Raw genomic sequence first — 23,535 nt, 5'->3', positions numbered from 1 at the left:
CAGTGCGGGTCCGCCGCTTATTTTAGTCCGGTCAACGGATGTCCCTGCGGACGGCAGTGAGGACAGAAACGGTTCGGTAGAAGTTTCTAGAAGCACCTGCCTGGTGGGTGAGGAGGTTGTTTTGGCCGTTTTGTAGTATTTTTTGTACCCCCTGGGGGTACTAATGGGTTTACAGCCTAAAGAGAGGGTGGAGGTGATGACACTGGATTAATAATGAATCTGTTCTTGGGGGCAGGAGTCCAAATTCAGTCGTGAGCCGGTGAAACTTAATTCAATTGACAAAGTCTCGATTCTAAAGTCAGTCTCTGTGACTGTCACCAAAATAACGCTGTCGTAAAAAGTTATCTGGTTCGTTAGCGCAATTTGAGGAAAGAAATCTGCCATCACTCCTTACATTCTGTGTCCTCCATGTGACTGACTTTTACACACACACAAAAAGTGATAGTTTGTTGTGCGGTACCTGGTGAAACTCTGGGAGCAAGCAGAGTACGGTTCTCCTGCTCAGATATATATTGTGGGTGTGAAACATTCAAAGCTGAAACATCTAACTTACCTTCTGTGTTTTTTTGTGATTAGTCCAATTGCTGTAGTGCCTTTTTTTTTAGCTTTCAGTGCTTTAAGTACAGGGAGGAGTACAACTTCACCAACACATTCAACCCTGAGCTTAAATTTACCTGGACCATCTCTGACACTTCCCTCCCCTTCCTGGACCTCTCCATCTCCATTAATGACGACTGACTTGACACTGACATTTTTTACAAACCCACCGACTCCCACAGCTACCTGGATTACATCTCTTCCCACCATTCCTCCTGCAAAAATGCCATCCCGTATTCCCAATTCCTCTGCCTCCGCCGTATCTGCTCCCAGAAGGACCAGTTCCACCATAGAACGCACCAGATGGCCTCCTCCTTTAGAGAAATGCAATTTCCCTTTCCCACGTGGTTAAAGATGCACTCCAATGCATCTCGTCCACATCCCGCATCTCCGCCCTCAGACCCCACCTCTCCAACCATAACAAGGACAGAACGCCCCTGGTACTCACCTTCCACCCTACCAACCTTCACATAAACCAAATCATCCGCTGACATTTCTGCCACCTCCAAAAAGACCCCACCACCAGGGATATATTTCCCTCCCCACCCCTTTCTGCCTTCTGCAAAGACCGTTCCCTCTGTGACTACCTGGTCAGGTCACGCTCCCCTACAATCCACGCTCCCCTACAACCCACCCTCCCATCCTGGCTCCTTCCCCTGCACCGCAGGAATTGCAAAACCTGCACCCACACCTCCACATCCATCAAAGTTTTACCTGCACATTCAGCAATATCATTTATTGTATCCGTTGCTCCCAATGCGGTCTCCTCTACACTGGGGAGGCTGGACGCCAACTAGCAGAGCACTTTAGGGAATATTCTGGGACACCCGCACCAATCAACCACACCGCCCTGTGGCCCAACATTTCAACTCCCCCTCCCACTCTGCTGAGGACATGGAGGTCGTGGGCCTCCTTCACCGCTGCTCCCTCACCACCCAACGCCTGGAGGAAGAACGCCTCATCTTCCGCCTCGGAACACTTCAACCCCAGGGCATCAATGTGGACTTCAACAGTTTCCTCATTTCCCCTTCCTCCACCTCACCCCAGTTTCAAACTTCCAGCTCAGCACTGTACCCATGACTTGTCCTACCTGCCTGCCTACCTTTTCCACCTATCCACTCCACCCTCGCCACCCCCCCCCACCTATCACCTTCATCCCCTCACCCACTCCCTATTGTACTCTATGCTACTTTCTTCCCCCCCCCCCCCCACTTATCTTTCCACCCTTCAGGCTCTCTGCCTGTATTCCTGATGAAGGTCTTTTGCCCGAAACATCGATTTTACTGCTCCTCGGATGCTGCACTACTCTAATCCAGACTCTAGTTTCCAGCATCTGCAGTCATTGTTTTTACCACCTTGCAGGGAGGAGTTATCAAAGCTGAGGTTCCAGAACACTTAGTTACTGTTCTGGACCATCTGAGAGTTCAACGCAAGACAGTACACTGTATGAGAGGAGGCCATGGAGAACAGAAAGGACTACATATATTTTAAAAATGACCCTGGCAGCAAATAACCAAGGATATATGCATATTGCCTCAAGTAGGGGGTGAATGAATGAATTAGCTTTATTGTCATGTACTCAAATTCGTACAGTGAAAGGTTTGAGTTGCCACTTACAGCACCATCATAGGTACAAGAGTATCTAGGTACAACTTCTTCAATTACAAGATTAATTACAGTGTAACATTGTCACCAACACAATACCATCGTAGGTACAAGGACCTATTACAGAATAGAGAAATAAAGAAAAAATTAAATTACAGCTATACACAGTATGACCATTCTTCAGAAAAACAAGCAAAGTTAAAAAGACAAACCCCACAGCCTCTCTCAGGGCTCTCTGCAGAAGGCCTCTAAGTGGTGTGACGGCTGGGCTGCTGGTTGCTGGTGTCCCTACTCAGGGCTGCCGACCCTGCGTCAGAGGCAGAGCGTCTGAGGAGACAGTAGAGGAGAAGAAAACAACCATAGAAGGGAGGAAGAAGAAGAAACAAGAACGAACAGAGTAGACAAGTTCAGGCTGGAGTGTCCTACTCTGCTGCCATTTTATCAGATGGTCCAAAGTAATTGATAAGCTTGATGTAGTTGAATCTTAACTGTCCTCTAGTGCAGTTAGGAATGGGTGACAAATGCATTTCTTGCTAGGAACTAATGAAGTAATTTAAAAAAAAAGGACATAGAGTAAAATTCATAACTCATTCACTTGCTTAGAGGTAAAATTTTAATCCATGATCCGTTTACCTTCTCCCAACTTAGTTTGAAAAAATATAGATGACAACATGAAAGAAATGTATACAGTTGCAGCTTTGGTGTCTTTTACTGGAAATCAAGAGTCTATCTTCATTTACTGTTTTACCAGTCATTCTTTTGGTTCCAATCCACCTGAGGCAGATTATCTTTCAACTCAATTTATGTTATTTATATTCTGGTTTGGCAAATTCACTTCATACCTTATTCTTTTCTGTAACTTTACTGTGCCTGGTGATATTAAGAGTACTGATCCCCAAAGATGCTCTCACTGAAATATGTTCTACTTTGCCGACTTCAATCCCAGAACTGCATCCAGCACTAGCTCGCTCCTTGTTGGTCATAAAACATGCCGGGCAAGTTCTATTGCGCATATTTTAGAAATTTCCTTTCCTCACTCCTTTCACTTTTTCTCTGTTATGATATTTGAAGCCACCCCGAATATCACTGCTTAAATTCTAAATTGGTGCTTATAGATTTGCTTCTCCATCTCCATCCCCATCCTACTATTTGTTGTTCTATACCTTCTTTATCTTCACAGGATACAGGAATCACTGGCTGGGCCAGCATTTAGTGCCTATCCCTAGTTGCCCTTGAGAAGATAATGAGTTGTTTTCTTGACGAGCTGTAGTCCTTCAGTTGTATGAACATCCACAGTGCTATTAGGAAGTAAGTTTCAAAGTTTTTACCCAGTGCCAGTGGTGTGTTGCTCGAAGGGAAACTTGCGGGTGGTTGTGTTCCCAATGAGTTTGTGGTGTAGGGAATGAATTTTGAAAGTGGTTGGGAGTCAACCAAGCTGCATTTTTCCCTGGTATTAAGCTGTCTTAGGAGGTGCACTCAGTCAGGTAAATGGAGATACTCCATCACACTTGAATTGGTGGACAAGCTTTGGGGAGTTGCGTACTGCAGAATTAATTGCCTATGACCTGCTCTTGTGCAATAGTATTTTATATGGCTGATCCAGTTCGGTTTTGGTCAATGGAAAACCCAAGGATGTTGACAGTGGGTAATTCAGTGATGGTAATGCCATTGAATGTCAAGGGATATTGGTTAGATTCTCTCTTATTGGAGATGGCCATTGCCTTCCCTAGTGTGGCATGCACGTCATTTGCCATTTATCAGCCCTAACTTGGATATTTTCCAGGTCGTGCTACACTTGGACGTGGACTGCTTCAGTGACTGACAAGTTGCTGACCATTCATCATTTAACATCTCTACATTCTGAGACATGAGGTTATAGATTATTTGCTTACAGTTTTGCCTCTGTTGATGTCTTAGTCTGTTCAAAGTTTCTCCCATTTAGCAGAGTGCAATCCTCATTGTGAAGATGAGACTTTGACTCCAAATGACTGTATACCCACCAGCATAATTTTTGTTTTACTCCATAATGCTAGGTATTTACTTAAACTCTCAAGAATAACTACCTTCTCCAATACTCTAACAATATCTTTGATTACTCCCTCTTTTGTTTACTCCCCATCTTCCCAAATACAATTTGGACAAGGGTATGAAGTCCCCAACCTACCCTTGTTAGAGCCAGGTCTCCGTAAATGTCGTTATATCAGAATACTATTTGGATAGTTGTGCCTGTAGCTCACCAGTATTATATTGCCTGGGAAATCAATTTGGGTCTTGGCTATGCTTGCCTGTTTTGTGGATTTGTGGAACATTCTTTGTTCCAGTTCTCATCGGGTCCTCCCCTACTTCACACACTGCACTGGACATATGTAGGAAACTGTGTATAAAAAAGATATGCTGCAAGAAAGTGTGTGTGTGTGTGTGTGTGTGTGTGTAGCTGACACCATCTGGTGGCAAAAGGAGGCTATTGCACTTTGTATTTACAATCTCGAATGTCAAACATGATCAATTTTATCTTCATTGAAGTCATTCAACCTTAAACGCACTTGCAATGATGTATATATGACACAATTTAAATTGAAGTCATGAGGCACAAATTAAAATAGTGCAACACAAATTATGTTGATGAAGTCATCCCGTTATTAGTGATTAGCTTCATTTTAAAGATCTACTTATTTCCTTGCACATTAATTATTGGTTGCAGAAATAACCATATTTTAAATTCCTTTGGGAATAATAAATCCACAAAGTCTTGTAATGCTTTTTATGGTTTTGAAATACTTTTTTCAGGTTTCTTGTTTTCTTTTCATAATTCTGGAAATTATTTCATTTAACTATCATAATCAGGCCACCCTAAATATTATGTAGTTACTGCTTAACAAGCTGACCCTCCTGCAATTTAAATTGCAAATTTCAGTCCCACAGGATTGAAATTCTTCCCTCCTCCGTATCCCACCCAACAATATTAAAAAAAAATTGCTGAAGCCAGTGTAGATACATCCGTCTCAGAAAGCTTATTCATTTGGCGTAACACTTTTCCTTCCTGCCTGCTTGTGTTCCAGGGGACTGGTGCATGTGCCATGCCAAATTCTTATCCCCATCCAATTCTTGATAGGTCTATAGGCCTTTCCTATAGTTAATGTAAACACCTCCAATTCAAGCTCCTCGTCCATAAAATCATCTTTGCTTATCTCTTCTAAGTATATCATGTGAGTTCCACAGTTGTTTAGGTAAGTGAACATGGGAACTCCATTTTATCTTCACCGCATTTTTCAACTCTGGTCTCCAGCATCTGCAGTCCTCACTTTCTTCCATTACCAGATTTAGCAAGTCAGAAATTAACTGGCTACATGAACAGAGATTTAAGACAGTCCAGTTCTGTTTCTAATCAGTGGTAACCCCTTATCTGAAGTTGACAGCAGGGAATTCAGTCATTGCAATGCCATCGTCAAGGGTATGGTGGTGACTCGCTGGAAATGATCACTGCCTGGCATGAACATTACTTTCCATTTGTCAGCCCAAGTCTGAATATTGTCCAGGTCTCCCCTTCGGACACTCCAGAGGTGGACTGGGCCTTTCACCTGCACCTGCACCCTGCCACTCATACCTATGGGAGTACAAGCTGAGAGGGGTGCACCTTGCCTCCCGGTAGGACACTCAGCCTGTCTGGGCCTTCTGGCCACAAATGACCCTAGGGTTGCCTGATCAAAAGGCCAATGGGCTCCACCTCAACTTTAGCGATATTGGAAGCTGCCCTTCAAAAAAATGTATGGGGACTCCTGAGCAGAAGAGAGTCTACCTTGACTTGACTGAGGAATACTCCCATCTGACTTTGAGATATGGCAATTTGATTGATGTGTTTGCTGTGCAGTTATTGGCACATGGTGCAGATGGGAGAGTGTGATATAGCATCATGACATGCAGCAACGTGTCCACCCCTTTTAACTAGTTGCTGACTGATGTCCAAGATGGAGAGCAAGTAGTGAACTGGAGTTGCCACATAATTGTCCTGATGCTTATGTCCATGCTCTGGCTTCTATCTGGTGTTTGGGAAAATGGGAAACTGCATAATAATGAGATGAGTTTAGGTTCATAATGAGATGTTAATACATCTAATGCATATAAATAGTCCTTTGCTCACTTCACTGTTCAATACTTGATTGGAAAATAAGTTTTTGATTTCAGCATCACAGTTCCTCACTAGCCATCTTGCACTGTTTTCCCAACTTTCTTGCCAGTGTCTGTTCACTCCCTGGGCAAGATTTTGCCCTATGATTCAATCATAGCAATGAATGATGCATTTAACCCAGCCATCAATTTTCCCACATCAAGGTGACCACCAAAGCAACATCAGCCTTGGTTTAACTCCAACTTGGTATCAGCAACCAAGCTTTCCTCCAGGACTTGAAATCCTAATGGCGGTGAAGTGTCCTGTGCAACACTGAAGTGGTACCATCTAAATTGAGACAGAGTCTACCTGCCCACGTTTCTCAGCACTTTTCAAAGAAATGGAGGGGAGTTGACCAGGGTCCTGATACTTTAACCAGGGGGAGCAAAACAGATTCAACTGCTCATTCGCTTTTACAGTTTGTGGGATTGCTAAACATAAATTGATTGCTGTGTTTTCCTAAAGGTGGTGTCTATTTTTTAAATATTTACTAATTAGCTTTTAAACATTTTGGGACAAACCAAGGATATGAAAGACACAATTACATATGCAAAAACATTTTATTCCTTTGATGTTTGTGTGCACTCAAATGTTGAGCCTGTGTTGATGGGACTCTAGGACTTCATACTAATAGTTAGGTTCTCTGGATTTAGTCAGAAATACTGAGTTTAATTCACACATTAATATTTAAAAGATTTAGTATTCAGGTTTCGGAACAAAAGCTATCCACAAAGTGTACTTGAAAATGTATTATCCTTGCCCAGTCTCAACTGTATGTGAATTGTATATGGTAGAGCAGGTCAGAATTGGGTATTTACTGGTTGGTCATGGAGATAACCAACCAATCTCGTTCCTTCAGTTCATCCTCAATAGCCCAGCAAGGTGGTTGCCTTCAAATGCCTTTTTTTAAATTTCATTTTGAAATCAATGGCCATTTCTCCTTCAATCACTCAAAAAGCTGAGTACTCCATATCAATAGCCTGGAGTAAAAAAAAATCTCTCATCCAATCGGAATCTTTTAACCAAAAATCATAGATCTATAACCACTAAACTTTGTACCATCAGCTAATGGGACAGCACTTTTCTGGTTTTCTCTTTATCTAAGCCTATTTTGTCCATCTGTCAAACTTCCCCTACTCCAAAGGGAACAATCCTAGCTCCTTCACCTTTTAACATTATAGGGAAAATGTTCCAGCCCTTAAAACTGCCTTTCAAGGGTTGGGCAGCATAGTGGCAATGCGGTTAGGACTGCTGCCTCATAATGTCAGGGACTCTAGTTTGATTCCAGTCTTGAATGACTGTGGAATTTGTGCATTCTTCCTGTGTCTGTGTGATTTTTCCACTCGGTGCTCTGGTTTCCTCCCATTGTCTAATAAATGTACAGGTTAGGTGATCAGTCATACAGCGCAGAAACCGGGTCTTGAGGCCAACTCCTCCATGCTGACTAGCTTTCCTAAACTGAACTAGTTCCATTTGCCTGCATTTGACCCAAAACTTTTCCTTTCCATGTACCTGTCCGAATGTCTTTCTAAATGTTGTAATTGTACCTTCTGGGTGACCAAGATGATAGATGAAGGCAGAACAGTAGACATTGTCGGCATGGACTTGAGCAAGGCCTCTGGTAAGGTTCCACATGATAGACTGGCAGGTAAGCTGAGATCACATGGGATCCAGGAAGAGCTAGCCAATTGGATACAAAAGTGGCTTGACAGGAGACAGGATGATGGGACAGTGTTGTTGTTCAAACTGGAGACCTGTCACAGCAGTGTGCTTCAACGCGCTGTGCTGGGTCCACTTTGTCATTTGTATAGACAATTTTGAAACAGACTATAGGAGGCATGGTTAGTAAGTTTATGGATGACATGAAAATTGGTGGCATGGTGGAGAGTGAAGATTATCCAAGATGCTAATTGCCCCATAGTATCCAGGGATGTATCGGCTAGGTGAATTAGTCTTGGTAAATGTAAGTATAGGGTGTGTCTAGATGGGATGCTATTTGGAAGGTTGATACGGACCTGATGGGTCAAAGAGCCACTTTTCATGTAGCAGGGACTCCATGATTTTCGTGTCTGTCCTAAAGTCCAATTGAAGCTAGTGTTCAGGCTTACTTGTCACTTCAGCAAATTAATGTGCTCCTACAGCACAACGGTATGTAAGCAATTTTTAAAAAATGGGATGTGGATTTTACAGTCCTGGCTATGGCAGCATTCATTGTCCATCCGTTAATTGCCTTGTGCTATTGTGAACTGCTGCAGTAAATTTGGGGTTGGTGAGTGAATGATTTGTGGAAAGAAACTTGCAGGTGGTGATGTTCCCATGCTTCTGTTGCTCTTGTCATTATGATGGTAATGATGGCTTTGGAAAGTGCTAAGTAGCCTCGGTGAATTTCTGAAATACGTTTTGTCGATGGAACACACTGCCAATACTGTGTCTGCTGGTGGTGTGAATGTGGTATCAATCAAGTGGGCTGTTTTGTCCTGGATGGTGTCAAGCTGCTTGTGTATCGTTGGAGCTACACTCATTCAGACTTGTGCCTTGTAGACGGTGGATAGACTTTGGAGTCAGGCGAGTTGAGTTTTACAGTAAATGAAGAAATCCAGGAGAGAAAACATACTTGACACATTGGACTCACTTCTGGATTCCTAGCCTCTGACATGTTCTTGTAAGCAATGTTTTATGGCTAGACCAGTTCTGTTTCTGATCATTGGTAATCTCAAAGATGTTATTGGGTAAGATCAGTGGTGGCAGTACCATTAATGGGCAGTGATTATGATTTTCATTTGTTGGAGTTGGTCATTTACCTGACCTTTTGTAGGGTATGAATATTACCTGCTTATCAAACCAAGCACAAATTTTCCAGGTATTGTAGCATTTGGACATGGATTGGTTCAGTATCTGAAGAATCATAAATGGTGCTGAAGATTGTGCCATCATCAGTAGGACGGTTCCTTGCCCATCTTTCTGGGGCATACTCAGGAGTGTTGTTTAGGACGTAAGTTACAATGCTGTCAGAATGACTATCAGACTACTGCTTGATGTTAGTAAGAACTTTGTAGGGTCATGCCAAGGTCTTATGCTTTTTCTCATGCCTAGGTCGATGCCAGGTGGTACTTCTGGTTTCAATCCTTGAACATTTTGGTGGTTTAATATAACGGAGGCTTGACCAGGTGAGGACAGCAGAGTTCCTTCCATTAACAGGCATTGCTTGTTGATATTTGTGTATTAGTTCATTGTGTTTTACTTTGAATCAATAGCAGACCAAGTGAAAGTAACTTCAAAGATGTCTCCATATTAGTATTTAATATGGATTATTCTAGGAGGATAGGAGAACTTCCTTTCCTGAAAATCAATACTGCAGCATTACTTCTCCCAGGAGATGCTGAAGCAAGCTAATATTAACTTCTCATTTATAATCTAGGAAATAAGCCACAGACATTAGTGCTATGTTAGCTTGACTAAGATAACACAGAGGCCTATATTTAACTTGAATTTTATTATCATAAAAACTGTTATGTTTCTCATGCATTAATTACAGTCTCCAGTATTAATATATTTCAGTTTACACTTTTTAAAAAAAAAAGAAACTTGCATATGTTCTTCTCTTAGAGTGAACATGGGGTGGAAGGAATGAAAATTATATACAATATTACTCTCTACTTTGACACTGCTCTTTCCCTTATTGAGCCAGATAGCCAGTTACTCCCTGGAGTAGGGGTGTCAGATGGCCTTTAACAATCTGGTACAGTATTTTGTTGTGGCCAACCATCTCTGCATTTAAACAGCAGCACTGCAAAATACCTTTACAACATTATAGTGAAACAAAATACAGAAACATGGCTTTAAACCAATCGATCATGAAAGGTCGGGAATAGCTGATATTTCTAGCCACCACTGAACAGGTTACAGGCTGCCCCTTCACTTGTATCCGATTTTAAGGCTAAACATTCCCCAGTCTCCAATAATTAACTGTACAGACACTAAGCTTGGCATATGGGATTTAATGGTGAATTGTCATGGAGTCCTCGTGTATTTCATGACATTCTCTTCACCCACAACATCTCCCACCCCCCCCCCCCCCCCCCCATCCCAAACCAAACATCCTGTCAGTCAGTGACACCACACAACAGTATAACAAGTGATATGCACCTGAGCCCAGTTTTAAGAATGCTTCTGATTGCAGTCTTGTGTATATCTGAATTATGTGATGCAAGAAGGTTTCACCAGTTCCAAAAGGAAATTTGCAGGATAAGCAGTGACAATGGTCTTCAACAGGTTTAGAGCTCATCTCTCTCAAAAGTAAGTAAATTTGGTCTGTACAGTTTGGAAAAAAAAAGCTGGGGCAGCAAGAACAATTGTCCCAGACTGTGGCTCCTAACTGTAATAAATAAATTGAACTGCCCTCTCAAATACCCGAGACACTCAATGGGAAAAGGTGTAAACAATGTGGTGAGTAATGTGACAAAAGAAAAGGCCCAAGATCATTTCAACTCCTGCAATGACTGGAAACAGTACTGCAGTAGTTTATCGATAAGCCTTGTCAATGAATTATCTCATTTCTAAACTTAAGTGTTACACAAACCACACTACCAGGGCATCAAGTCCAGTACCAAGAATCTGTCTGTGAACTCCTCCTCTCTGCCCAAATCCAGCACCTACACCTGATTCTTTGGCTTTTTTTTCTCTTTGGTAGAAATTCTTCACTTCACCTCTTTACGTCTCCTATCCTCTCCCACCATCATAACCTCAACCTTCTAGTATTAATTTTCACAAGAAGTTTGAGATTAAATTAGATTCCCTACAGTGTGGAAATAGACCCTTCAGCCCAACAAGTCCACATCGACCCTCCAAAGAGTAACCCACCCAGACCCATTTCCCTCTGACTAATGCACCTAACACAACAGGCAGTTTAGCCTGGCCAATTCACCTGAACTGCACATCTTCGGACTGTGGGAGGAAATCGGAATACCTATGCAGACACGCGGAGAATATGCAAACTCCACACAGTCACCCGAGGGTGAAATCGAACCTGGGTCGCTGGTACAGTACTAGCCGCTGTGCTGCCCCAAGGCAATGAGAAAGGCCAGTTGATTCTCAAGGCCTTTGTAATAAATTCTCAACATTTGTCATTTAATAAAATCAAGTTGAGAATAAGAAAACACACCAGACCATTACCTCACTTTAGGTTAACAAACTGCCTGTACAATCTGTAAATAGCCTCCTCCCCACTTACTCATTGATACTTGTTCCAGTATTGCATATCATGAGTAACTTTGCTCTTACTATAAAGGATGCTATTTTTAAAAAAAACACTAACTGCTTTATAGTGTCAATTGACAATTGCACAAATTGCTCACTTGCAGTATCATTCAGTGTTTCCTAGATTCCCTGTGAAAGAGAGGAGGAGGAGGAATAGTACTGGTGAAAATTGGGAGGTGGGCAGTGTTGAGGGGTTTCTGTTCATTGTCACCTTTAGCATCAATAATAAAATATTGTTACTGTAATTTCTATTCATAGCACTCCCAAAGTCACCAAAATCTAGAGATTCATCAGTAAATTGGACATTGTTTTATTGCACAAATAGAGACGAATTACTCTATGTGCACACTAGCTCCCAATGGATTAAACTAGTCAATACTGCCCACCAATTTAATCCCCCGGGGCTGCAAGTTTGTTTCCAAATGCCGACCCAATTTCTTTTTGAAATCACTGCTTCTACTTCCACCTCCAGTGGGCTGAACTCAAGGTTGTCTAATCACCAATTTATAGCCTTTATCTGCTGACACTCTATTTCCTCAATTTCCCCAAAGGAACCAGAATGAAGCTTAAATTTCTTCAGCCTAGATCTGGGAAAATGTATTTAAAATGTATTCTTATTCTCCTTAATTCTTCTTTGTGTGAATCACAAATCGGTGGCTTGAGGGGGCCTGAGAAATAACGGACTTAGAAATTAAAACTCCTCATGCTAACAAAGATTGAACACTTTGTACCCATTTTTTAAAAAAAGTACACTAATCTGTTTATCACTTACCCAAAGACAGTGTGTCTGGATATAAAGTTGCAATAGCGTAGAAACAGCTAGTGTAGATTTTGTTTCAGACTGGAGAACAGTAAACAATGGTGCCCCAGGGATCAGTGTCAGCACTGCTATTTTTGATATGATTGATGACAGGAATATATAAGGCATCATTTTGAACTCAAAAATAGTTAACAGGGAGAAAGATCATAAATTCTTGAAATGGACAGATGTCATGATTCAATTTAATGCAAAGAAGTGTGAAGTGATACATTGCTTCTCCTCCTTCCTTCCAAAATGCAAGTTTAATGCAAAATTGTAAAATGGGGTACAAAGACCAGGAGAATTGAGGGTTTTCACAAAAAATTTTATCTGCCACTTTCAAGGAGGGAACACTTAAGGAATCTGTGGCTTCACATGCACAAGGGAGACATGCTAAAGCTTTACAAAATACTAATAAGGTCTGTGCTAGAGTTCTGCCCACTTCTAGGGTGTGGAACCCAGAAGATGTCAAGGTATTGGAGAGGATGTAGAGGACATTTACTAGAATGATATCATTGAGGAAGGACTACAAAATGTGAACATACTAGGAAATCCAGACTATGCTCAAAAGCAAAGTTAAACAGATGGTCAAAATCCTACATGATTTTGAACATTAGAAAGAGAGAACTCTTTCCTCTGCAAGAAAGGTCAGTAAGCAGATGACATGGATTGAAGTAAATTTCCAAAATAAGAGCTCCTTTGCACAGAAATGATCACTTATAATACAATACCTGAAAGCGTTGTGGAAGTGGACTCCATGGTGATTTCAAAATAAAAGTCATATACATTGTTTTCAAGGGAAGGTAGATTTGTAGAAATATGGGGAAAGAGCAAATGATTGGAGTTGTATAACTGACAAAGTGCCAGCAGAGACACAATGACCTTTGCTGTAAGATTTTGATTTTTCATTAAATAATATGGTGAAAAATGGCAAAGTGGCTATTCCTTTTACCCCCCCCCCCCCCCAAAAAAAACCTGCACTTCACAGCTCCATAATTACTTCTGAAGAGTTTGGAACATCCTGAGTTTGTGGAAAGTGCTTTTTAAATCCTTTCCTTCAGCCAGAGTGCTATAAGATGATACAGCTCAATAGTTCCAGTATCTTTTTATAAAGCAATGTTTATAATTTCTAATTCTTAACCCCCTCACCACCACTATCACCTCCAATCTCAGTACTGAATAGGCTGCTAGCTCTATCCAAACTGAGGCTTGAAGTCAATTAAAAATTGGACCACAATTTTCTTCCAGCTTTCAGAGTGAGGCATAGGATAGACGGTAAATCACATTCAACTTGAACAGATAAAAAGATACCAGGCAATTTAATCTGGAATATGATCCTTCCATTATTGATGAAATAGCAAATCAGGTCACAATTTTGTCTCCCATTCCAATGGATTAATAAAAGGTTAAAATAAACACCAACTTGAGGCAGTTCACAGTCTGGATCACACTTAATAGACCTATTTGTCATGATTGGCAATTAGCAAGAACTACTTTTCATAGTTTCCCTATCCTGAACAAGCCTAGCTAGCAACAAAAACACAGACTGCTGGTATTTTCTCTTTGTTTTTAAATCTCCATTTATCAGTTATTTCTGCTTACCTCCCCATGCTGCCATCTACATAAATACCAATCTCTTACCACCTACCACTGGTTCTGAAGGTCACTGGACTTGAAATGTTAACTCAGTTGGTCTGGCATCATCAATGGACAGAAAGCAGAGTTTTTACATCAATCTCTCTGTATTTTTTTGATTTTGATTCCAGTATCCACCGGTTTTAAGTCTAGCTTAGCATCTAAGTTAAACACACAACACAATGGGAGCTTGCTCATTCATTCCATGCTGGGCCACAAAAAAAACCTGAAAGATGTGGGACATTCATAAACACATGAATAAAGCTGGATTCAGCTCAAGTGCACATTGCATATACTTTAGTTTACTCCTATGCAGATTACTTAGGATCTTGGCTATGGTGAGTATGTTTCACAAACCTCCACCTTCCCAAACGGATGCTTCATTTTATACCAAAAATGAAGGAGTAACGATTCACTAAAAACCTTTGAGCTCTTAGACATGGTGCCATCGAGCAACTGATGCACTGAAAATATTAATAGAACCTGAAGGAGTGCTGTAATGAATGAAAATACTCTTTAACACACACAGATTATTCCAAGTACATAGACTATGTATATGGCAGATGTGAATGGGACTATTCTGTGCAATGAATAGGAATGCCCTGAGCATGTGGTTGACACAGTGAATGGCAATGTACTGCACAGTAGTCAATGTAGTGAATGGGAATACTCTACATGTACATGGTTGATGTAGTAAATGAGAATACTGTGTAGGCATACATAATGGTGTAGTGATTTGGGAATACTCCACATAAACACAGTTGGTTTAGTGAATGGCAATGCTGTGTGTGAACACAGCCTATGTAATAAATGGAAATACTTCATACATATGGAATGAACTGTGTTCCATGCACACATGGTACATGTAAAGGCTGGCAATTACAAGGTAGATATAGTGAATGGCAATATTATGTATGAATGGAGACTACACATTATGTATCACAGGGGTAAAGTGCTGGTGGGTACCAGATTGCTTTAAAAGGTAGATCAATGATAGAAATTCCATTATTTGAGAACATCACAGAAGCTTTGATTGTCCCTTTTTGCAGCAGAGAAGTTTAACCAGAGATTTCATGAAGACATTCAAAAAATATGAGGAGGGCTTTGATAGAGTAAGTAAATTAACTGTTTACAGCATAAGCAGAGATAACTGGCAAAGGAAGCAAGGCAAAGTAAATTTTGTTTTACAGTGAATTATCTGAAAAGCATGGCATGAAAGACAGTGGCTGAAGCAGATTCAATGGTAACTTTCAAAAGGAATTTAGATATATTGGATAAAATTGCATGGCTGTTGGGAAAAGTAGGCAATAAACTAGTTGGTTAGCTTTTCCAAGGAGCTGGTACAGACAAGAACCACATGACTCCTCTATTCTGTAATATTTTGAGATGTCATAAAATACAATTACAACTGATCCAAAGGGTTGTCCACAACCACAGCATTTGTAATCTGATGCAAATACCAATGTCAAACATGCTGCTACAATGCTATGTGCTAGCTTATTTTGCAGTTGGTCTTTCATTCCAACACATTTCAAAGCAAGTCAGGTCCTGTGCTGACAGAACACCAGTCTTTTAGAAAGGCAGAAATCATTTCAGTGAGGTCTGTAATGTAAAATCCATAAAGCTTTGACTCTTGACAGTAATGATCTTGTTTCTAAAAAAATGAAACATACAAGGTTAGGCTGGGCAATTCCTTTCCAGAATTGTTTTGTTGCCCACCTATATTAAGATACCGCTGATTGGCTGATCACACAGCCTTAGACCAACTCGAAAATATATTCCACATGGGAACATCCAAAAATCTGGAAAGAAAATGCTGTCAGATTTAATCTTGACAATAGATTTTTTAAAAATCTAAATTAAACTAATGACATTTAATTAAATTCAAGAATGAGAATTTCTACCAGGAGTAATGTGATCTAATTTTGTTGAAGATGTATGCAGCCAGTTTTAAGAAAGGCATTTTAATTTACTGCTATTTCTTTGCTGCCCTGTCCCCTTCACATACTTCCCTCCCCACAAGGCAGTTAATGTTGCTGGGTTACCTGGGTGCCATATTTTAGTGGGTAGCCTTCAGTAAATGTCAGGAAGGAACATAATCTCCCCACAACCAAGATGAATTTGACTTCACTGGCACATTTGCTTGAAAAGTGGGGTTAGTGCTTATTCCAGGTCAACTTCACAACAGAACAGCTATCTAGCTGTGATAAACTAACTCAACAGAAAACAGCGAATTAAATCTGACTAGCCTGCCAGCAAACCAGTTCAATTAGTATATTAACAGTAGATTCAAATAAAGCAACTGTAAAAGTAGCAATGAGCTTTGCAATCTTAGTCTCAGACCTGTGCCATGAGAATCCAGATCTATTCTTTAGCACCTTTTTTGGATTTGATCACTAAAAGATTCAAAGATTTTTAAAAAGATTTTTAAGTCACTGATGCTCTGTATCACCCTTCAAAAAAAGCTTAGTCTTATGTAACTCCAACTTTTATTAGTTTAATGGTGGACCATATATTTGCACTAAAGTCGAAGGCTCGAGCATAGTTGGATAACTCAAATGGCTTTGCTATTTGACCCAAAATCAACAATCACCAGAGGACTGATTAACAATTTCCAGAAAAATTGCCACATCGTAGATTGTAGTGTTATACCATTCTGCATTTCAATCGAAACATTTGAGAATTCCCAAACTCTGATCAGTTAGCATTCTGTAGGGTTTATTTCCATGAGGAACACTCAAGTGTTAAACCAACAGAATGCAGAAAATTGACAGTCCTTTGCCCAACTGATCACAATCCTATTTCTAGTCCCAGCTCCCTAAAACACAAAAAACTGCCAGTAATCACACTGGGAAGGTGCCAATTAAGTCTTTCAAAGACAAAACTTCAAAATGAAATCACAATGACATTTAATCTAAGTGGAAGGAAAGCAGTTCTTTTCTCTGGGTCCACCTCAACCACCCCCTCCACCCCGGTACTAAATGGGAAACTGTCAGATAAACCACACATTCCAGACCCCTACCCCACACCAGGTCTCGTTATATGCCAAAAGCATCTATATTTACACAATTTGAGTGATTCGACTTTACAAGTGAAACACAACACTTCACTGATCCAAGAATGAGGATTTCTACAAGGAATAATGTGATCTAATTTTGTTGAAGATGTATGCAGCCAGAGTTTTAAGAAAGGCAATTAATATCGCTCTGAATATTGCAGTTGTGTATATATGGAGCAGCATGTAAACAGCACATTGGCAGCTGGGTCATCAACAATCCCGACTCAACTTGGTGTTGTCTCCCCGTTTGGGTGGAGCTGGAGGTGGTCCACGCCGTAATGTTGCATAGCCTGAGATGTTGCCAGATGCATACGTGCCAGTGGATTCTTGGTCAAAAAGCAATTCAGGAGGAGGGGGAGGAAGCACCATATCGTCCATGGTTGTGATGGGCTCTGCTTTGGATACACGTGCAGAGGTAACTGAGCTATGTCGGGTAAAAGACTTTCTTTGCAGAGTCCTATTGAGGTCAGCCAGAAAATGCGGCTGTACAGACAAGGCTGGTTTAGGAGACACTGGTACTGGATTGATGGGAGAAGCCTGGGGTTCTGTGGATTCTCCTTGTGTCAAGCGGGTGCTGTCGCTCCTTTTGGGAAGTACTGGTGGTGGCGCCTTCTTTGTAGATGATTTGGACCATGTTTGCGGCTGAGGGTTTACCACGGCTACTTTAGGTGGAACAGCATTGGAGAAACCAGCAGAAGCTGCCATCTCCATTGGAGGAGGGGGTAGAAGGTCTAAATCTGGAGGTGGGGGTGGGAAGTCTGAATCTGAAGGCGGCGAGGGAAACTCTGACACAGGCTCCTTTGAAGCAGTTGGACCTACTGGTCCTTTTCCTGGCTGCCCTCCAAGTGGGAACATCAAATTTACTGCAGCCAAATTTAATTTGCCAGGCTTAGAGGGAGCAGGTGGTAAAGTGGTAGCATCTGTTGCTGGAGAGGCTAAGAAAACAGTTGGTTGTTCAAACTTGTTGCTGAGAGGTTCCACGGGTTTTCTGGACTCCTTCATATCTGCACAACTGGATCCTTTTATGCTGGAATGCCGCTGGGGTGTGGGAGGTGGCTTCTTAGCACCGGGACTGGATGTTTTTTTTGGTTTTTTGACTGAAGCTGATTTGACTGGAGTAGGAGGAGGAGTGGGGGTAGGTGGGGGAGGTTGGGGTAAACTGCTTTCAGGAGGTGGAGGAGGAAACTCTGGTGATGGGAGAGAACTAGGCTGCCATTTAGGTTTTGCTTTCACGGCTGGGGGTGACATGGGAGCTTGAAGGGAGGTTGCTGGCGGCTTTGGAGGTGGTGGAGGAGTCTGGAACTGGTTAATGGACTGTTTTACAATTGAAACTGTTGGAGGTGGAGGAATGGGCACTTGGTCTGTAGCTCCACCCAATTGCTTTGGTGCAGGTGAATGAGGGGATGAAGGAAGAGAGGGCGGTGGCAGTGGGATCTGTGCAACTGAGAACTTGGGTGGCTTTGCTGATGTTGCAGGAGGGGTTGGGGGAGGGGGTGGTGTTGGAAGAGGGTCCACCTGAACAACACTAGGCACTGCTGGTTTGGGAGCTGTTTGAGGTGGATGACTTACAGAGGCCCCAAATGATGCTCCTATCTTTTTCGGGACAATGGCCTGTAACAAAGCTGGCGGCGGAGGTGGTGGTGGTGGAGGGGGTGGTGGAGGAGGAGGAGGAGGAATAACCAAGGGCTGCACAACGGCTGGAATATTTTGCTGTAGTAATTTCTGTGGAGGAGGAGGTGGGGTGAAGGCAGGTAGAATGGGGGAAAGACTGGATGGTTCGGGTTTCAGTGCAGCCACAGCAGGGATTGTTTGAATGGGTGGCGGGGGTGGTGGAGTAGAGGGAACAGGCAAAGGAACACTTTGCCTGTCACTTTCAACCAGCAACTGTGGCTTCATCAGCTGTGAGGGTGGGGCTGGTGGGATAGCCTGCTGACTCACAGCTGGCTGATTAACAAAGGTATATGGGGCTGGCTGTTTGCTTGTCTGTCTGCTAATGGTGCTGTATTTGTTAAAGGGTGCAGCAGGAGGGGGTGGAGGTGGTGGTGGGGGTGGAGGAGAAGGCTGTGGTGCTACATGCGGCACACTGATCCTGGCCTGAGGGAGAGTTGGTGCTATTGATGAAGAGTAGGATCTGACAGAGTCCGTCCTGAGCTGTGGAGAGATAGTAAATGTAAAAAGATTATCAATTCTCCACAGCAAATCAGTTCATGGCATCACCTTTTCACCAACTCTATTGAGAAACTGCAGGCTATCAAAATTGGAATGCAATCCTAACAAGGAAGATCGCTGTACCCTCCCACTTTAATTTCTACTGCTGGTCAGAATAATGTAGAGAAATGATTCTCCTTTACTGAGTCAGTTAACAAAGGTAATGGGCCTCTCAGTCATGGAATGCAATGATGACCACTTATAACTTTTCCTTGTCTTGAGCTAGCTGATCCTGTCAAGTGGAGGGGCTGAAGTGCTGCAACTGGCTTCCAATGACCTTGATTTCAGTCAATTGACGTTCACTGCTTAGATGCACATGAAAAGTGGTCATTGGGTGAGCAACCAGAAGGTGGAAGTTGACAGGTGCTCGGCCTCCTAATCTAAATGTGATGGATGAGCATAATGATTAAGTTCTGATCTTTTGACACCTACAAATCTGCACTCAATACCAGTTGCACTCGTAGCATTCTAGCTTCAAAGCCTTTAGAACAAAAATCAGTTAGGATAAATTTCTAGCAAAGTCCTCAGTTTAATAGTAAATGTAAGTAGTGTACAGTCATTCAGAATCTGTCAACATCACACAATTCATTGAACCCGAATCTATATTATGACAGGCTCTACAGCACTCCTTTGGAACAGTAATTTGAGTGCTTGTTGGAATTCAGACAGACTACCCCCAAATTAATTTAATGTCTGAATGTTACAACCAGTAGAGAAGGGAGATTTGACACTTAGGCTGGATTGAGTCTGAACAGAGGTAGGAGACCAGTGTCTAACTGTATTCTCCAGATGGTGATCTCCTGCACAAAACTTCAGACTTGAAAAACCTGTGAAGTCTTTGCACTTTACTTGCAGGGCTGCAATTAGCATTGATAGGATACCCTGCGGAATGCCTCAAATTGTATTATTCCTTATTTCAAATGCATTGCATTCTGAGAGAATGTTCCACTCCAGTACAAATTACAAAAAACACATGCCTGACACAATGCAAGATTTGTACCTCTCATGGCACTAAGAGCTAGTACAGTACTGTGATCTGCTCGCAGGCAATTTAAATTTATAGTTTGATAGATTTTGAAATACTGCATCTATCTAGCTCCGTGAATCATGTTGTTGGTTAAAATAGCAAGAAGCTAACTGACACCAGGTACAACACTGCAGAGTTTAATTCCCAGTTATTGATTTAGCTTGTTCTAGAATCTAGAACTCAGATTGCTTTTGCTCCACTTCTGGCTACCACGTCTTCATCTGGCTGGAGCCCAAGCTCTAGAATTCCTTTCCAAAACCCCTTCCCTCTACTCAATGAAGATACTGAATACTGGGATATATTTCAGATATATTAGAAAGCATAGCTATTCTGATTTATAATTAAAGTCAGACTGAAATTTACTGTATTTTTATTCAAGAGTTTAAAAAAAATTGAATATTGACACTGGAATTACTGTGGTCTGAAAGGAACTGCTCAATGTGCATCTTTTGTCACATGGTTATTTCTCATCTCCTCTTGGAACGGACAGTCTCTGGGTTCTCCAAGCACCTGCAAAATGTCTTCATCTCCCTAATACTAACCCTTGTCAATGGATAGGCAGACTCACCTCAGTCAGTTGTAACAGGCAATAACATTCACGTGGCAATCAAGTATTGATCATCAACAGGAAGATAATAGCATACTTAGAGGATAGACTTATGACGGATGGAAACTTATTGCTTAAGTATGAAGTGATATGTTTTTAGAAGGAAGAATGAGAAGGGGCAATATAAATTAAATAGTACAACTTTAAAAGGCAATGTAAAAGCAAAAGAAACTTGAAGGTTTACAATTTTTTTTGAAAATGACAGAACAAGTTGATCAACCATTCAAAAAGCATATGTTTTATATGCCCAGCGTTTCCCCAAGTATAATGTACTAAAGCAACAAAGTTATAGTAAAATACTGCTTATATTTCAGATGGAATATTGCTTCTATGCTCTGGGTACTATACTTTACAAAGGATGTTGAAGCTTAGCAAAGCAGATTTACCTGAATGACACCTGGGCAAGAAAGAATTTGTGGAGAAAGAGAGAGATGCTGGGGATTGTTCTAGAGGTCAAAACTAAAGAGGGAATCTATGAAATGTTTAAAATTATGAGCTGTTAGTAGAAAATACAGCAACTATTTCCACTTCCAGGACCAACAGTACTGAAAACAAGGTTCTGATCAAGAATGCAATCTGAAAGAGTGCTGGAAAGAGAATAAACAAATTTTAGAAAGGGAACTGGACCTGTATTTAAAATAAAAATTGAAGGGATTAGAGGAAAGAGCATGGCAGTAGGACTAATTCTTTCAGATGGGCTGAAAGAACTTATTTCCTGTGCAATTTTACTGGAATTTTGGATTTTTTTTTAAACTGTTCTACTTTTACTTTCACCCCACAGGTTCAACCAGAGGCCTTTCCTGTTCTGCTTCATTTCTTACTGCATCGGACTGAGTATTTCAGAAGATAACAAGGGAGAACCACTTTTAGGCTGTCAGCATGGCACATATCCTAAATATGACACATCTGAGAGCCTCAACTTTCTCATAATAAACTGTTGCTGGAACAAGAACCACCTTATTAGGGCCTTCAACATACTAAATCACAGGAGCATTAGCAAATATAATGTGAATAATCAAGATAATGAGTGTCTAATCAAAGTCCTCGTTAAAAGTCTATAGCTGAAGTAGGAAAGAGAATTCAAAGGTTAACGAGCTTTGTTCCTTCTAATTGTTATTTAAAGTGGGGCTCCAAGATCCATGTGCAACCTTGCTTTACAGAAGTCAATACATTGGCTCTGTTGATGGGGTGATTGATTTGCTCAGCTGGACAAATCTAGAACACTGGACCTGAAGATAAGCCATTCAGGGTTGACGTCAGGAAGCATCTCCCTATATCAGAGTGAAAAGGTTAGTTATTTTTTAAAAAACTGTCTGTTGATGGAATGAGATAAAGGGAATATACAAACATCCATAGTTTTTTGAGTAGGAGTAGGTAATTTTCCCCCTTGAGCCTGCCTCATCATTTACTAAGATCATAACTGATCTAATTGTCCTCAACACCACTTTCCTGTTTACACCCACACCCTTTAACAGCTTTGTCAGTCAGTATGAATTAAGATGCCGTTCCTCATTCTTGAAGTTCCTTTAGCTGTTTCAAGGATACTAATCAGCCAGTATCCAATTTTATTTTGAATTGTAGCCCCCCAACTACCATTTTGTTCAACTCATATTCTCAGCTTCTGAGCTGGAGCCTCAGATTCAACAGTTTAATACTTTTGAGGTTACATACAGATTTTGAATCAATCTCACGTTCACAAAACCTGACCTTTTCCTGTCATGACAAACTCTCTGCAAGTATCCAATGTTTTTCCTACATTTTAGCCAGTTTTCTATCCAATACCAGAATTTATTCTGAATTTCTATCCAACTTTAAACTGTTGCTTTATTAAATACCTTTTTGAATTAAGCCTATAACACCTCAACAACTTGTCTTAGTGTGGTAAGAAGTACTGCAACAGAAACTGTAAGGCTGTGCCAAAATAACTTTGCAACTGGTGGGCTCTAAGGTGCAAAGTAAACATTTAAGTACAATGTTAGCACATATTTCTAAAATATATCCTCTTTCTCATCGTTCCAAATTTCTTGAATGCATATCACATCCAAACATGAGAAAGGTGCAGTTAACAGAAACCATGACCAACTCTCAAATTCTGATTTGCTCATGAATCTGTGGATTGTAAAAGTATATCCCTAATATATCAAAAGTGAAAATAAGCATTACAAGACCTGCACTACCACCCAAATGAGCAGCGAAGACTTTAGAATGCTTGGGGAATCAGCAAATAATTTTTTGATAGGGAAAATTAATGTTCCCAAATATGGTATTTACCTAAGTTCATAGGAAATGAGAATGTCCTTGTCTCAGCTGCAAAAGGAAAGAACAGTGAGAATAATAACTGAATTGGTCGTCTTTTACAGACTAACCACCAGAAGGGAGAATTTAATCTACCTTTAGCAGAAACAATCAGAAATTCAAACAATTGAACAGAATGGCAGGAATTTTCTAAATCTGACCTCCTTGAGTTGACCACATGCTGAGTCAGCAAAATGGCAATTGATAGTATCTGCAAAACTGTGACTTCGTTAGATCATCTTGCTCCATTATGTAAAGATAAGATGTAAAACAGAAGTAAACT

General features: G+C 41.1%; 1 protein-coding gene and 1 long non-coding RNA gene across 6 annotated transcripts in view; one reads left to right on the top strand and one right to left on the bottom strand.

Moving 5' to 3' along the window:
• Positions 1 to 15: 15 nt before the first annotated feature.
• LOC132817230 (uncharacterized) lies at positions 16 to 22,624 on the top strand. Its single transcript, XR_009644865.1, has 3 exons — positions 16 to 103; positions 9,461 to 9,534; positions 21,739 to 22,624. It is a non-coding gene; the product is annotated as an uncharacterized LOC132817230 (long non-coding RNA).
• The window catches only part of raph1a (Ras association (RalGDS/AF-6) and pleckstrin homology domains 1a), a 205,729-nt gene continuing 198,723 nt past the window's right edge, over positions 16,530 to 23,535 (bottom strand). For all 5 annotated transcript variants that reach the window (XM_060827549.1, XM_060827552.1, XM_060827548.1 and 2 more), the window contains one exon: positions 16,530 to 19,266. In XM_060827549.1, the coding sequence (XP_060683532.1) occupies positions 17,326 to 19,266 (1,941 nt within the window). In that variant the 3' untranslated portion in view covers positions 16,530 to 17,325. The remainder of the gene's footprint in view (positions 19,267 to 23,535) is intronic.

The sequence above is a fragment of the Hemiscyllium ocellatum genome, chromosome 7 (assembly GCF_020745735.1).
Source record: "Hemiscyllium ocellatum isolate sHemOce1 chromosome 7, sHemOce1.pat.X.cur, whole genome shotgun sequence".
NCBI lineage: Eukaryota > Metazoa > Chordata > Chondrichthyes > Orectolobiformes > Hemiscylliidae > Hemiscyllium > Hemiscyllium ocellatum.
This window is presented reverse-complemented; position numbering and strand designations above follow the sequence as displayed.